At 39.3% G+C, this 16755-nt stretch overlaps 2 protein-coding genes across 2 annotated transcripts; both read left to right on the forward strand.

Moving 5' to 3' along the window:
* Nucleotides 1-3015: 3015 nt before the first annotated feature.
* On the forward strand, nt 3016-6115 carry LOC308095072 (N-acetylaspartate synthetase-like; the record flags this gene model as incomplete). The annotated part of the gene is made up of 4 exons (XM_080441996.1): nt 3016-3223; nt 4023-4116; nt 5110-5192; nt 5724-6115. 4 exons carry the CDS (start codon nt 3016-3018, stop codon nt 6113-6115), a joined length of 777 nt encoding a protein of 258 aa, XP_080298122.1.
* A 3488-nt stretch (nt 6116-9603) lies between these two features.
* Nucleotides 9604-14142, forward strand: LOC308096975 (uncharacterized protein). The gene is made up of 7 exons (XM_080444505.1): nt 9604-9644; nt 9748-9828; nt 10080-10190; nt 10470-11285; nt 11858-12000; nt 12115-12224; nt 12462-14142. The coding sequence occupies exons 2-7, from the start codon at nt 9768-9770 to the stop codon at nt 12595-12597; spliced, it is 1377 nt and encodes a 458-aa protein (XP_080300631.1). The 5' UTR covers nt 9604-9644; nt 9748-9767; the 3' UTR covers nt 12598-14142.
* The last annotated feature ends 2613 nt before the right edge of the window (nt 14143-16755 follow it).

The raw sequence follows: 16755 nt of genomic DNA on the forward strand, positions 1-16755 counted from the left end.
GTTACATACATTACATATTATTATGTAATATATGTAATATGTATGCATATGTATGTATAATATATAATATATGTATATGTATGTATAATATATATATATGTATGTATAATATTCTGAGATGTAGTATATATATATATATATATACTACATCTCTTGGTGCTGTCATCCATTCCCATGGCTTTTCCTACCACTGCTATGCCGATGACACCCAGCTGATCCTCTCATTCCCCCCCTCTGACACACAAGTGGAGGCACGCATTGCTGCTTGTCTGGCTGACATCTCGGAGTGGATGTCGACGAACCACCTGAAGCTGAACCTGGACAAGACCGAGCTGATGTTCCTCCCGGGGAAGGGCTGTCCGCACCGAGACATGACCATCACCATTGATAATGCTGTGGTGACGTCAACTCGGACTGCGAAGAATCTGGGTGTGACCTTGGACGATCAACTGTCGTTCTCGGCTAACATCGCATCAGTGACACGGTCCTGCAGATTCCTCCTCTACAACATCAGGAGGATTCGCCCCTTCCTCACGGAGAAGGCAGCCCAGGTGCTCATCCAGGCTCTTGTCATCTCCCGCCTGGACTACTGCAACTCCCTCCTTGCTGGTGCTCCGGCATCAGCCATCAGACCTCTGGAGCTGGTTCAGAAAGCTGCGGCTCGTCTGGTGTTCAACCGCCCCAAGTTCTCCCACACAACTATCCTTCTCCGTTCTCTGCACTGGCTCCCCGTAGCGGCTCGCATTCAGTTTAAAACCCTGGTGCTAGCCTATAGGGCAGTGAAAGGAACAGCTCCTTCTTACCTCCAGGCTATGGTCGTTGCCTACACCCCTGCCCGACCACTTCGGTCTGCCACCTCGGGGCGACTGATTGCCTCGTCACTCAAGGGTCCTTCTGGTCGATCGACACGGTCACGACTTTTTTCTGTTCTGGCCCCACAGTGGTGGAATGAACTTCCCACTGATGTCAGGACAGCAGAGTCACTGCCCATCTTTCGCCGCAGGCTGAAAACCCACCTCTTCAGGAAACACTACCCTTCCTCTTTGCCTGGCCTACTTGTTGTTAACTAGTTGTACGAACTCTTGTTTTATTTTTGTATTGTTTTATTGGATCTTGTTTAGTCGATACACTTATTTGTTTTAGCTCGTGCTCATTTGATTTAGCTATTTTGTCTCATCTGTTTAAGAAAGTAGGTAGCTGATATATTGCACTTTTACCTTAGCGCTAGGTATACTCTTGGTTGCTTGTTTTTGCAGGAAATGCACTTAAGACTTTTGGTGATTAGTAGTTTCGTTCCCTACCTATGTTGAATGCACTTATTGTAAGACGCTTTGGATAAAAGCGTCTGCTAAATGACTGTAATGTAATGTAATGTAATGTAATATATATATATATATATATATATATATATATATATATATATATATATATATATATATATATATATATATATATATATATAAATATATATATATATAATATATATGTATTTGTATTATATGTAATATATGTACATACTGTTACATATATTACATATTACATATTGCTGTATATATACAGCAGCGTATTATGTATGAATATATAACAGCAATGTGCTGTTACATATTCATACATAATACTCTGTATACAGAGTGACACAAACGTTCTTTTTCATGTCAACCAGGAGGAATGCTTACAACACAGGCATGTGTGCACACATGCACCCATTTTTGCTATTCTCATAAACACGTGCCACTCACTCACAAGGGTATGTATGTGCAAAACATGCATACACACCCAAACACAAATTAAATCAGAGGTAGAGGTGCTGTCCCATAAATTATGTATAATGATTAACCAGAACATGCCCCCTGTGGATCTTTATCTGCTTCTCATTCCTTGCTCTAGCTTTATGCATTTTCCTTGGTCTTCTGCCTGCTATGACACTTGTGGCAATATCCTTTCATATGAGGCAAAGTCAGAATATGACATCATCACAGCTAAATATAGCATCTAACCGATCCCATAATCATGTCACTTTTGGCATGGGTTAGTACTCTATTTGTTGATGCTTTTTATATCTAATTAAATATTTGCCTATTATTGCATCACAAGAACTGCTCTCCAGCCATCCAAAAATAGCCTCATCACAACTGCTGTGTATTGTGTGTTGTGTGTTGTGTGTTTGGAATGTTAGACCAGTCACTGCTGTGTATTGTGTGTTGTGTGTTTGGAATGTCAGTCAATCACAATCAATTTTCTTGTTTTGTTTTCTTGTCATGATTTATGACATTTATCTGCTTGACCCAGTACACACATGTGCATCTACGTAAGCATGTTGATATCCGTGATACGATGACCATCAACTACTTTATCAGAGAGACGTCTGTGCACAATGATACAAGATGCATGTTCTATTCCTATCCATTCTGTTCTTGTTCTTCTGGTCACGTTCCATATCTTCTGGTCACGTCATGTGTCCGCTGTACAATACTGTATATATTCTCTATGTGTGTATTAAACTTCAGAGCTTGTCGTGTGATACTGCCTGGTGTCATCATGTTCTCCGCGCGTGCAACTCAACTGAAACCAGCTGTACATATTATTTTTTACATATTCCCCCCCCCCCCCCCATGTCTATGAATTGAATACCAAGGCCCTCATTGGAAACAAGTCCGCAAGGACTTTCATGAACGGACCTGTTAGACAAAGTATTTTAAATGTAACTGTGCTGTTTTACATTTTTTTGCCTAATAAAATATTCAATCAATATTCAATCAATCAAACCATCACTCATCACCCTTAGTTAGAGAGAGACTCTTAGGGAATGCACTTCTGCAAGAATATCCTGACCAGCCAGATACAAATTGCAGGTCACACCCACCTAGGGATTATAGATCCCCCCTCTCTCTTTCTAAGCAGATGATTACGTCTGGCCGGATGATTACATCAGCTGGGGGACCTTATCTAGAGAGGGTCTTACTGACAGACGTATAAAAACTGACGTTAAGGTACGAAGGTATTAAAAAGTTAGTCATGGAGGAAAAAGAACAGAGGGTAGGACAGAACAAATGTGACACCGAACTCAAAACGAGCACTGTTTTTGTACGCAAGTTTGAAGTGGGCGATAATCAAGAGGTGCAGCGCATCTTCTATGAGGGACTGATGGAGATGATACCGGACACGGCCTTCAGGGGGCTAAGACACCACCCTGAGAGTATTTTGCTCTATGCTGTTATAACAAGTAAGATTTAATTTCATATTTGAAAAGAAATGTGATTTTTTTTATTTTTATAGTCATTGTATAATCTTAACAGAATTGATAACTAACACATTTCTCCTCAGATAGTCAATTTATCTTCCTGTTATTGTTAAGTTATTGACTCATACTTTGTTGTTAGGGTTTATTGTAAAATGATTTACTTATTCTATGCTAGTGTTATTCTAAATAGCAGCATATAATAAGATATAAAAGCAAAGGTGGTTTTCACTGTCTGGCACTGGGTCACTGATCAGGCCACCCTTGTAAAACGAAAAGGTTGCAAAAATTCCAGCAACATAGAAACATTTTGTGAAAGAGTGATACCAACTGAAGACGATCCTGTTTTTGCTGCACCATTGTATTATGTGTTCATTTTATTGTTAAGTACTGTATGTACTCTTAATTTTTGGACCCTAGGAAGAGTATAGCCTTCACTGCGTTGAGGACCAATGGGATCCGTAATAAACAATAAACAACCTAGAAAGATCCCCCCAGGCCCGTGAAATTTGGAAGGCAGTCATAGCGGAAGTGGAGCGGAGTGGAATCTGCTAAATCTGACTGATACATCTTGATCACGTGGCTCCAAAGATAATATGTATCACTTTGTGTGAGTTTTGGACAATATTTGTGGGAGTAGGCATAAGTGTCACAGAAAACATGAAAATGGTCAGAAAATAGCAAAAATATCAGGGATGGCACCAATGATCTTTCCGGGTGTTCTCACAGTCTCACAGTCCTGTTAGGCTGTGTTCTCTCGTCAGCTGTGCTGTTGCCGTACCAGGAGGTGAAACAGTAGGTGAGAAGGCTCTCAATGGTACCTCTGTAAAACATGGTCAGGGCTATGGGAAGGTCAACTCTCTTCAGCTGACGGAAAGGTTAGAGACGCTGTTTCTTTGTGATGCCAGTGGTGTTGCTACTCGGGGCCAGGTTGTCAGTCAGCAGTACTCCCAGGAATGTTGTTACCCTCTCCACGGCTGAGCCATCGATGGTCATTGGGTCATTGTGGCCTGGTCCTCTTCCTGAAGTCGACAATCATTTCTTTCGTTTTTTATGTATTGAGGGCGAGATTGTGCGTTTTGCACCAAACTGCCAGCCGCTCCACCTCCTTTCTGTAGGCAGCTTCGTCCTCGTCAATGATGAGGCCACGGTGGTGTCATCAGCCAACTTTATTATGTGGTTGCTTTTAAACATGGCCGAGCAGTTGTGCGTATATAGAGTGAACAATAAGGGACTCAGAACACAGCCCTGAGGAGATCCTGTGTTCACTTCAACAGGTTTAGATGTGTTGTTGCCAACTCTGACTGTTTGACTCCTCTGTGTCAGGAAGTACAGACAAATGGACAGACTCACACTGAGTGAAAATGATCCTCGCCTTTGGCCCTTCCATCCTCCGGGAGGGGATAATAAACATTTGGAGGGCTTAAGTATGTGTACAAACACGTACACCCTCGGTGGGGCTGGCAAGGATAGCAATTGTGTGTAGACACCACAGAGACACAGATATTCTTATTCACGGCACACAAGGAGTAATGCTACGAAACAGGCCTGTGTACACACATTTGTGTGCACACGTGCTTACTCACTAACAAGGGTATGTGCAAAACCTGCATACACATGTATCCATGTTTGCATAGAGTAGAGTAGAGTAGAGGTCCTGTCCCTATACACTTTATACTCTATATACCGCTTTATACTCGCTGTGTGATGCATAGTGAGTTTGTAGATCTGCTATTTTTGCTATTTAAAAAGAAATATTTGCAATCAATTTTAACTTTTCCGTTTGCAGTTGTGTGCTTTGTCATCACCATGTCATGGTTGATGACAGGACTCATTCCACCTGCTGTCCTGTGTGCGAGGTATTTCTGCAGCAGACGGGTTGTCCATCGTTACCTGGAGCACGCCAAGAAGGGAGATATGGCTGACATTGAGGGGTTCTACATCAAATCAACAGGTAACCAGGTTGTTTTACATCAATAGCCACTGAACACACATTTTTACATTATATTTACTGTAGCTTAAACAGGGTAGACTTGTTAGTTGAAATATAATTTAGTGTAGTTTAGTTCCATTCAATTACCCATTAACTATACTGGCGAATACTGACCAGGTTAAAAAACAAAAGGAGGATCTTCTACAGCTCCTACAATTTGGAATTCCCTGTCTGAGGAGATCAGTTTTGCTGAATGTTGCCTTGTTTTAAATCCCTTCTTAAAACACACATTTATAAAGTTGCTTTTAATGCTTAAAATAATAATTGAAAAATTAAGGGTGCTTCATACATTATAAGGACAATAACAGTCACCAGAAGCAGAAGAGTTTGTAAGTGAATTACCCCTTTAAACCCTATATACTTTGTTGATCGGGGTCACTCAGGGCTCTCTACTTATCGACACCAGAATAGGGATGCTAGGGAGTTTACTACTACATTTCGGTCTTCTTCATCTCTTCAGCTGTTGTACTAACTCCGTTTTCCCCACTTCAGACTCCTGTATGTGGGTAGCAGTACAGGAGGACAGAGTTGTGGGTACTGTTGCAGCTGTAGGCGATCTGAAGAGGAGTGGTGATCTGGAGCTGTGTCGTATGTCTGTGGACCGGCAACATCGGCACCGTGGAGTTGGCATGGCACTGGGACGCAAGGTTTTGGAGTTCGCTGTAGCTCGTGGGTACTCGTCTGTGGTCTTAGGAACCACGGCATATTCACTGTCTGCACACAAGCTCTACCAGCGGTTGGGCTTCCAATGTGTTGGTGCGACCAAGGGACATGTTCACCCTTATGACAGACAGTTCTTACTGGAAAAGATGTTCTACCGTGTCTGTCATCACCTATATTCTCTAGATGTGCTAGCCATAGCTCCTGATAAGAGTGGGCCCTAGCCTTTTAGTAGCCCTAGAAAAGATCTGCGGATGTGCAGATGGCTGGCTAGTCAACTTAATGAGGGGGGGGGGGGGGGTGTTTCGACAGTGTTACATTTTTTATTTCATCTGTTTTTCTTCTCAGGTATCCCTACAATTTTTGCTTGGTCTGTTCTCACACTGCTTGGTCACGTTCTGTTTCTCTTCCTTGCTTAGTAATTTAGATGATGACTAGCACTGGTAACGTTAACATTCCATGATAACACTTATCATGGAATGTTAAAACAATGAACAACCCAGTTAAGAGGTCAAGGGTCTTTTCCCATTTGAAAAAGCTAAAGGCAGATGTAGTATGTCTACAAGAGACCCACTTGCGTATTAAAGATCACTTAAGATTACAAAACTCCCAGTTTCGCAAGGTTTTCCTTGAGGGGTTGCGATTTTGTTTAGTAAAAGGACACAATTTTCTAGCACTAATGTTATTTCAGACAAAAATGGGAGATACTTAATAATCACTGGTAACACGCCTGTAGTACTCGTCAACATATACTGTACAAACCCAACTCTGATGATGCTGGATTTGTCAGGAGCATTCCGTCATTAAACACTCACCGGTTAATATTTGGAGGGGACTTAAACTGTGCAATTCACTCGGTCTTGGACCGTTCTAGCTCCAAACATAGGTCTCCATCTGCCCATGTCCAAACTCAGTCCAAACTCAGACTTTTTTTAATTTACTTTTTACCCCCTTTTCTCCCCAATTTAGTCATTATGCCAATAGATTCCTCCCCACACACATTTCTGTGTTGTCACTGCTGTTGTATCCTACTGACTCACCTGCCAGTGAGGAGCCCCCACCAGGAGGACGTAGAGCCTTCGCCCTACTCCTCCCGCCCAACACTCCTCGCTGACAGGTGGCGCTCCAGCCCGGCTTCCCTCCCCCCGAACACGGGCCAATTGTGTTCGTGTAGACGCTCGACAAAGTCGGATGCACCGGCTTACCCTTTAATAACATGGTCTCTGACCCCACAGAGATTAATAACATTTTCAAATCATTTTACTGGAGAACTGGAGACACACTCGCTGGATTCCCATGATGCAAATTACCTTGATTCAGTACCACTCAGTATCAAGGAGGTTACCCATCATGTCTCTACAAAGCGGTAAGGCCCCGGGATCTGATGGATAATTTTTTTTTTTTTAAATATGCATGAACAAACTCAACAGAAGATTTCACACAAACCTGATTGAACTCACCTGCCGCAGGCAGTAATAATGTTGATGCAGGGTCTTCTCCTTGACTCCTTGCCCTTGTATAGGGTCCCCAGGTTGTTCTTGGCCCAGATCTTTCATTACTGCACCTGGAAATGCAGATGTATGTAAAATGTAAATCTGCAATAGTACTGTAACACTGTGTCATGTTATTAAGTTGTTGTTTGTTATGCAAAATGTGTTAGGAGATTAACATATTATGTTACTTTCTGTTATATCGTTATGCATACTTAATGGTTTTGAACCATGAATGATAGGGGTAAACACAAGGAGCGCCCCCCTCTTTGCTCAGCCCCTCCGAGTTTAGTTGATTTGGTGTTTGGTGTACTGTTGCAAATAAAAGTGTTCCTATATAAAGTCATTGTTTTTTAAAATTTGTAATGTAAATTACCTTTTCCTTTGATTGAAAAATGTTTCAACATTTATAATGCATTATGATGCACTTATAAGACTTCATAACACTTGTTATAAATGTTTATAATTATGCACAACAACTTATAGCATAGACACTTTATACTGACTAAGTTATGGTACTTATAGTTATGGTAGTTATAATGTGCTGTTCCACTGAGCTTATAAAGCATTATGACCAGCATTAATACTCATCATAAAGTCGTCATACATGATTAAAAACTTTATAACAAGTGTATAAAAATAACTTTATGAATTAACCACTTAAGGCCCTTTGAATTGAAAATAGCAGCTCTACAAGCTCACATCAACTGCTATTTTCACTATTATTGGTATTTTCTGAACATTTCTGAAAAATCTTTGAATTGTTTTGGAAAATGTCTATATTTGAATACAGCAATGCATTGATATAAAAAAATACTTTGTAATTTGTACTTATACTTTTATTTTGCAAAGCATTTTATTTATGACTCAGCATTCTAATGCTGAGTCTGTTAGCTACTTCTGTGTTACAGTTAATGACACTGTAAGCTCTGTTGTAAACCCTTTCCAATGAAAATGTATTTACTGTATATTTTATTAGTAATTATGAGTCATTTTAGATATATATATATATAGTCATTTTTACGTTTAAAAATGAGGGGGGAAAAGACATTTTCCAGCATTATAATAACAGTATCTCCTGGTGTTTGTGTTCATACTGTAAACTACAGATGATAGCAGAAATATAGTAATTGCCTTACACTTCTGATAAAATGCCATGTGCCATGAGATTATTTTCCATTTCTAGAAAGGCTAAATTTGATGTTAAGTGGAGACAGTGTGATGTGTAATACTAGAGGAACACAGCCCCCTAACACACATACAAGCTGAAATGAATGATGATGATGACCATCTCTACGAATGAATTCAAACATGAGAAATGTGTATTCATATGCTATACAAATATATTAACCAGGAATCCATGCGGAAACTATGGTAATACATTAAAAAAAGGGTTATCACAATAAAAGAAAACACTTAAATACTCAAGGACAAGGATACTTGAATCCAAATGAATTTGGAAGAGACACCATGAGACAGTACATTAAAATGTTTTCTTTGTAAATGTGAATTTCATGAGGTTTGGCAAAAGCTTGTCGAGGACAGTTGCCTTTAATGGAAAGATGAATAGCAACAGGATGTAAATCAAAAGTAAATGTAGAAGTAGAGACACATCTTTATACACTGTTCAAATGATCTATGCTTACCCACTAAATATTAAGACTCCAATTTGAAAAGGACCTCATTCTTCGATTGACCTTCAAACATCATTTTCAGTCCATTACATGTCATTAAACATATTATCAGAGTATAGTGTCATAGCAGAAAAATTAAGACATAAGCATTTATTTTTTAACCACAATCTACTTGTGTGACAACTCTTAACGTTTACAGAATTTGTATCACAGTGACACTGGTTACTTAAAAAAATCACTGTAGTCACCGTGAAATTGCTGAAACCATGGATTTCAAATGGTCAATGTATCTTCAGTGTGTTTACACCTAATGTGTTGTGTTGTATAGTTAGACACAATTAGATAGCAATCTGATTACAAAAGACACTATCTAATGCTGAGTGTCAAAAGACTCTTTTCAAAGAAATGTTTCAATGTGAAACCTTAAGGTCAGCATTTCTTGTTCCAAGTTGTTTTAGTCAGCAAGTTTCATTCCTGGAAATAGGATAGCTAATTCTGCTTTTTCAATTTCTTGAAGGGGCGGGGCTTATGCCAATATTATAAAAATGCTAGTCATCACTGTTCCCTTGGATAAGCTTAAATGCATGACCAAGAGAAGGATCATTCCTCTCATCTGTTATCAGCTCCAGGTAATTGATTTGTTGTCTTTTCAGTTGATATTTATTTGATCAATTCCAATGTCAAACATAATCTAGGTGAAAAGTAAAATGATCATCTCCACCTAAACTCCAGCCCAAGCTACCTTGACGACCATGGATGTGGATGACAGTCAGAACAGCTACAGGCCACTTACTGCAGATGGAAGCAGAACAGGTAAAAAAAACCGCACACGCACACGCACACGCACACACACACACACACACACACACACACACACACACACACACACACAGACACAGACACAGACACACAGACACAGACACACAGACACACACACACACACACACACACACACACACACACACACACACACACACACACACACACACACACACACACACACACACACACACACACACACACACACACGTTTCAGTTTTCTATTTTTGCTCTGCTTCCTACAGTATATGGTCCAGTTTATGAGTTGAGAAAGAGACCTTTCAGGACTGCTACACTGTGTCTTGGGCTGCTGTGTGTTCTCCTGCTGGCTGGGGTCATAGGGCAAGGAGTCCATTGTAAGTCACATATTAACACCACAATATCCTACGTACAATTTAATAACTTGCTTTTACCTCAGCATGTGACTGTTTTTTAACTCACTAGCTTTCTGTTTGGGTTTAATTTAATTTAGTTATTATTATTATTATTATTATTATATCGGTTTTATGTGCTGTTGAGCTTTTCTGTGATCTCGGCAGCATTGCCAATGAGGACAAACCTCAATGCTTACACATTTTTTAAACATACACATGGAGTATATTTCTTACACAGTATACTGTCTCTTTTTTTTGCAGTCAGGAAAGCAGAACAACATCAGCAAAACAACTACAACGCCTTAACTAAACAAAGAGATAACCTGCAGACAAACCTGAACACTGTGCTCAAAGAGAGAAACGAGCAACAGAACACTCAAGCCCACTTGCAGAGTAGCAACGGTGACTTACAGAGAGAGAAAGACAGAGTATCGGCCGAAATCAATGCCCTGAAACAAAGAAACGATGCCCTGACAAATGAAAGAAACACACTTAAAGGTAGTGAAAAACAATTGCAGGCTGACAAAAGTGCTCTAACTAAAGAGAGAGACCAGCTTAAAGCCAATAAGGATCGTTTACAGACCAACAACGATGCCTTGACTAAAGCCAGAGACCTGTTGCAAACCAATTACAATTCAGTGGCCAAACAACGAAATGAGTTGCAGACCAGTTACAGCTCAACGATTAAAGAGAGGGACGTGTTACAGAACAAGTACAACAATGTAACCAGAGCCAGAGAGCAGTTACAAATCAGTTATGATGCCTTGCTTGTTGAGCTTGGAAAACTACAGGACATTCACAACACCACTAAAAGCGAGAAAGAAAAGTTGAAGAGTGACTCGGACTACAGGCAGACTTTCATGAGGTTTTGTACAGCCGCAGTAAATGTGTTACAGTCTAGTTACAAAGATTTGATAGGAGAAAGAGACTTGCTAAGAGTTAGTTATGACAATGTAACTACTGACAGAGATCAATTAAAGAGCACTTATGAAAACTGCACGCAACTGCAGAACAACCTGACAGCAGAGAGAGACCACTTACAGCAGGAAGTTGAGAGACTCAATGCCACGAATGCAGGTAAGACAAAAATAAAATGCATTAACATAAACATAGACATGAAATGAAAGTAATTCATTCAGAATTCACGTCATTGTCATGTGTGTTCTGAAAATAATAAGAAAAAGAAAGAAAGAAGCTAAATCATTTTTTTCTATGGTTAAATAATGTCAGAAAGGTGTACTGTTTGTTTGAGACAATCTGGGGATTGGCAGCTCTTATTCCATTTACACTTACTGCATTACTGCACACACCCTTAACAATAAGGACAACATTTAGTTTAAATTAATTGTATAATTTAGCTGATTCCCCCACCCATCCTTGCTGTCTGCTGAAAATCAGTAGACTAGTTGTACTTGTCTGACAAGAAATCATTGAATTGGTAAGAACAGTGAAATTGAAACAATTAAAGGCTATGTTTTGCTTAACCACTTTGAACATGATTTGGGCATTTCATTATTGGGGGAACATTTTTGAAAATATTAAAAAAATGGGTCTACAAGCTCACAATACATCGCATCACGGTGCATTGTGAGCTTCGGCTATTTTCAAAACATTTGTAGAAAAATATTTAAACAAAATAATTTCAACAGGTAAGATATGTCCCTCCGGCTTCCGGAAGTTTCAGCAAAGCTGTTATCTCATCCCTACTGGCCGTAAATCCTGGTCGGAGAGCAGGAAAGACTGTCAAAACCGAGGGGCAGACTTGGCAATCATCAACAGCAGAGAGGAAATGGTGTGTACAGTATGTGTACATGTGTCTGAGAATGAGCCACCATGTATTTTTGTGCACATTTGTACATGTGAATGATGATAATGCTTTTAACCTGTTGTTTCTCCTCACTCAAAGGAATTCATCGATAGCTTGCATTCAACAGATACTGAAAGCTGGATTGGTTTGACTGATATGAGGATAGAGGGACGTTGGGTATGGGTGGACTATACACTACTGACCACAAGGTAAGAGCATTATTTAAAGCTTTGTGACGGCAATTAAATTCTTTGTAACCTGTAATAAATTAATGTATGCGTTATGAATCCATAATGATCTATATGATTGTTTTATGCTTCTGTACAACTATTGACAGTTTCTCCAGGACAACAATCTCAATGGGATTACAAGATTTAACAAAAGTAAAAAGTGAAGTCATGGAAAAAGCTATATTTTTAGTTTTTGTCTCTCCCTTTACACTGCAGGTTTTGGGGCGCAGGACAGCCCAACGGTTATTCTTCCCAGGACTGTGCAGAGTTGATCTGGAAGAAAGAAACACGGAGCGGGTTTTGGAATGATGAACAATGTGAGAATAGAAACAGCTGGATCTGTGAGATGTAGCTCTCCCATAGAGGACCAACAACAAGACTGGGTCAAAACCCAATGTGTAACTGGTATGGGCAATGTCTTAAATTGTGGGCAATTTGTTAGTTAGAGGGATACTGTGTTATTTCTACATTATTATTGGGACTGGCTGAATACAAAATGTTCATCTGTAATTTGATGTAGTGGTCCTCGTAATATTTAACAACAAAGTGTACTGAAGTATCACATCACATGGCATAGTTAATCTGTTGATCGCAAAAGGTTATACTAACACTGTACAGCATTACTTCCCTAGAATTCACATTATTGACACTCCCATTGCTATCCCTCTCTAACACATTGCCCATCATTTCACACATTACCCATGCAAGCTCCAACTATATAATGGGGTTTGGCTTATCAAATGAGAGGTTTATTTAACTCACGCTGAAGCAGTATTTATTTACAGTACTTACTAGGCATTTCTTGTGGCTACTTTTCTAATAACTATATTTTGTAAACATCTAGTTTTCTTTTAGGTTTACATGTATGTAATAGGAAATGATACATTACTTACTATTCTCTTTATTGGGAACTGTCCTAATAAGGGCAGTTATTTTTGTTCAGTAAAGTTCAACTTTATTGTAATTTGTATTATAATGTAGTGAAATACAGTCTGAACTAGCCAATCTCACATGCTGTGATTGGCTAGTCCATTGCCAGGCCAACCACCCGGCCAATGCTGGCCAATATGACTTGAAATCATATGACGGATATTTCAATATTTCAATTCAAAGTTTGTCTCCATTTCGATGAATGAACATTTTTATTTGTAAAATAGTCAAAATAGCAGGTAATCAGACTAATCCATTTAGTCAATTATAAAAAATCTATTAGAATGTTTTCATGTCGTTCTTTGATCTATAATAATAATAACAACAATAATAATAATAATAATAATAAGAAGAAGAAGAAGAAGGTCGACTATTGTTTCTAAATATCGTTTTTGATATATTTTCAGTTAATTGCTCAGCCCTACTGTAACTTATTCTCTCATTCAACTATTCAGCTACCTACATGCTCATATGTAAAGGCTAGATCCTGCTGTTTCAATTTAAAAACATCAACATCAGACCCTTGTCTGATATTGATGATGTAACGACAGATCCACATCATTGTTAATGGGACATTGGTATGGAGTGAAAGCTTATTTTGTGCTATAATCTCATTCATCTCTTTTGTGTGTGTTGTTTTCATTTTCAATGACATAGGCTACAAAGAACATTTCAATTTACAAGTAGCATGTATTGCAGAATAAGAATAGCCTTGGTATTGATGCAAAAATATCCTTTTTTGATAATAGTTTTTTACACAGATTTGTATTTTTGATTAATTGCCTTGTACAATGATGATGCCAGACTGCGCAGTGTGCAATGTGTTATGTCCATTAGCTTATATGTACAAATGATATAATGATTGATCATAAATAAAACAACTTGGTGTTGTTTATGGTCCTGAGAATTTTGGTGCATAATAGACACACAACAATGTAAATAATGCTGTAAATAAAACTGAGTGATTATAGACCCTAATCTATATAATGTCCTAGTGTTAAAGCTGGCCACTATGTAACTTTCCTCTTCAACCCCTGATTTGAACCCAGGTCTCCTGGCAAGTGCTGAAGTTTTACCATTGAGCTAATAAAGCCTGCCTGCTTGCTCAGGGGACAATTTGAATCTTGACGTTCAGGTCAAAATTCATGTCAAACCAGAAACAGGACCGTGTCAAAGGTCATGACTCACTTAGACACAGGATCTAAATGTCTCAATAGTGCTGCTTCAATTAATCCATTTGTAACTCAGAGAGTGTACAAATGTAAATGAATGGAGGCAGAGCTGGATCCCTGAACGAGCATGCCGGGCCCAGGTCCAAGCAATTTCATCAATTAAGAACAATTCCAAAATTTTTCAAAAGTATTTAATAAATACAATTAAAAAAATCCCACCACATCAATCAGCAGATCAGCCTAGTCTATCAAACTAAAGACACAGTGCAAAAGCTTATGAAACTATCTAATATTTTGACACTACTTGTTTTTTCCCCCACTCTATTGGAGGGCACAGATGGCAAAATGATTAAAAAGTATGACTAAGATTCAAAAGTGGTCCATTTTATCATCAACTTCATAATTCAGGGGCGGACTGGAAACAAAAATCAGCCTGGGAATTTAATTTACAGTGGCCTTCATATTTCTTGTTATACTGTTAGGGCGCGCTCTCACCAAAAGTTGGCTGGCCGCTGTTAAACGCAGGTTGTGCGCGGCACAGTTTTTTGCAGCCAGCGGATAAAAAAAAACGCTGTGACGCACCTGTCACTCACATTCAAGACCGTCCCCGTAGCCCGCATCGCCTGCTGCCTTGAGCACCATGTTGCTTCCTGAGTCTTGGGACGGTCCGCCTTCAACTCACCCGATTGGACAGAGGGAGAAAATCAGCTCCTGCCTCCAGCAGTTTTCTGCTTCCAATGGACAAGTCGCGTAGAGCAGATAAACGCAAGGTCTGCGCGACAAGCGGAAAAATCCGCTCTTGCGTGAATCCACGCATTTACATTGACAATGCATTGGCAGATTCTGCCCCAGAGGTAAAATAAAAGTGCGGTGAGAGCGCGCCCTTATGGCCCAGCTCTAAGGCCACAACAAATAAAGGGGAAACACATATGGAAGGTTCACAAAAAAGTGGCGATTTTTATGAACAGATGAGGAACATTTTAAGTAGAGCAAGGAATATAGTTTCCAACATACAGGTAACAACATACATGCTGCCCAAATTAACTGAGACCACACAAACAGAATGTCTCTTTTGTGGCCGCTCCTGAGGCCCAGGGAGGAATGAAGATAAGAAAGCATGCATGGACAGGGCAGGTATTTTATACGGTGTTGGAGACAGTGTCCAGGTGTCTCCCCTTCCCCTGATTACCTCTGATTACCTCCGATTCCACCCTCCAACCAGCACTGTCTGCAACAGAGAACAGTTAAACAGCATAGCCCTGGCAAAGGCCCCAGTAGGGGCCATCACAAAATGCTATGTCATGCATGCTATCAAATAAATAAAAACTAGAGTATATTTATTGTATGGTCCCATGATTGTATGGGATCAGACCCCTATGGTCTGTTTTACAAACTGTACACAGACTTATGAAACTATTTTATATTTTCACTTCTTTCTTTCACTCTAATCCATAACAAAAAGAAGAAGTTCCATTTTTGTCTGCCCATTTCTTTCTTATAACACTTCCAATTTCACTTGTTTATCCTAATGGGTTTTGAGTCATCTCTCCTGACTGGATAAAATTGGTATCCAGATCTGAAAAACTATTTTCTGTTAACACTAGCTGTAGAGAGTAGTGATGGCAATTGATATCCTTTTAAAGCTTTAGATATTACTAGTTGGTATTATAATAAGAATATGCGATTAATTTAATTACTATTGGTTCATTGCTGTCCTAATAAAGACTAAAAATAATATATTAACAACCAATGTAATCATTAAGACAAATATAATAAGTGTGCTCATGATTGTCGTGCACTTGAATCCATTTAATGAAAAGCTTATCTCAGAACAATGGCAGTGGAAAGCCCCATGTATGATTTAAATAGTAAGTGTGGCTTAACTTACAGAAATATAGAACTAACAAGAAAAAGTGCTCCTCGGAGCACAGGTCTCCGCCAGGTCAGGTAGGTTATTGTGGGCCAGCAATGTTCAGAATTTGCCAGTCAGGATGGAATATAAAAAATCGTACGGAACCATCTTGATCACTTGACTATAGAGATAATGTGTACTGATTTGCATGATGTTTGGAAAAAATTTGCAGGAGTAATATAAAAAAGAAAAATCGGCCTCCTGGTGGCGCTATAATAGGGAAATGTTAAAAGGGTGGCGTTTGTTCGTACTTTGCACGTACATTCTTCGAATGTACGTGCAAAGTTCCACCGCAATCGGACGCTGCGTTCATGATTTGCGGCATTTTGTTCAAAACTGGCCACTCCTGCAAACATTAGATGTCAATGTTAGCCAATCAGGATGGAATATGAAAAATCAAACAGATCCATCTTGATCACATGACTATAGAGATCATGTGTACCGATTTGCGTGACATTTGGATAAAATCTGAAGGCTTAATCTCAAAATATGTATT

The sequence above is a fragment of the Gymnoscopelus braueri genome (assembly GCF_963280865.1).
Source record: "Gymnoscopelus braueri genome assembly, chromosome: 2".
Taxonomy (NCBI): domain Eukaryota; kingdom Metazoa; phylum Chordata; class Actinopteri; order Myctophiformes; family Myctophidae; genus Gymnoscopelus; species Gymnoscopelus braueri.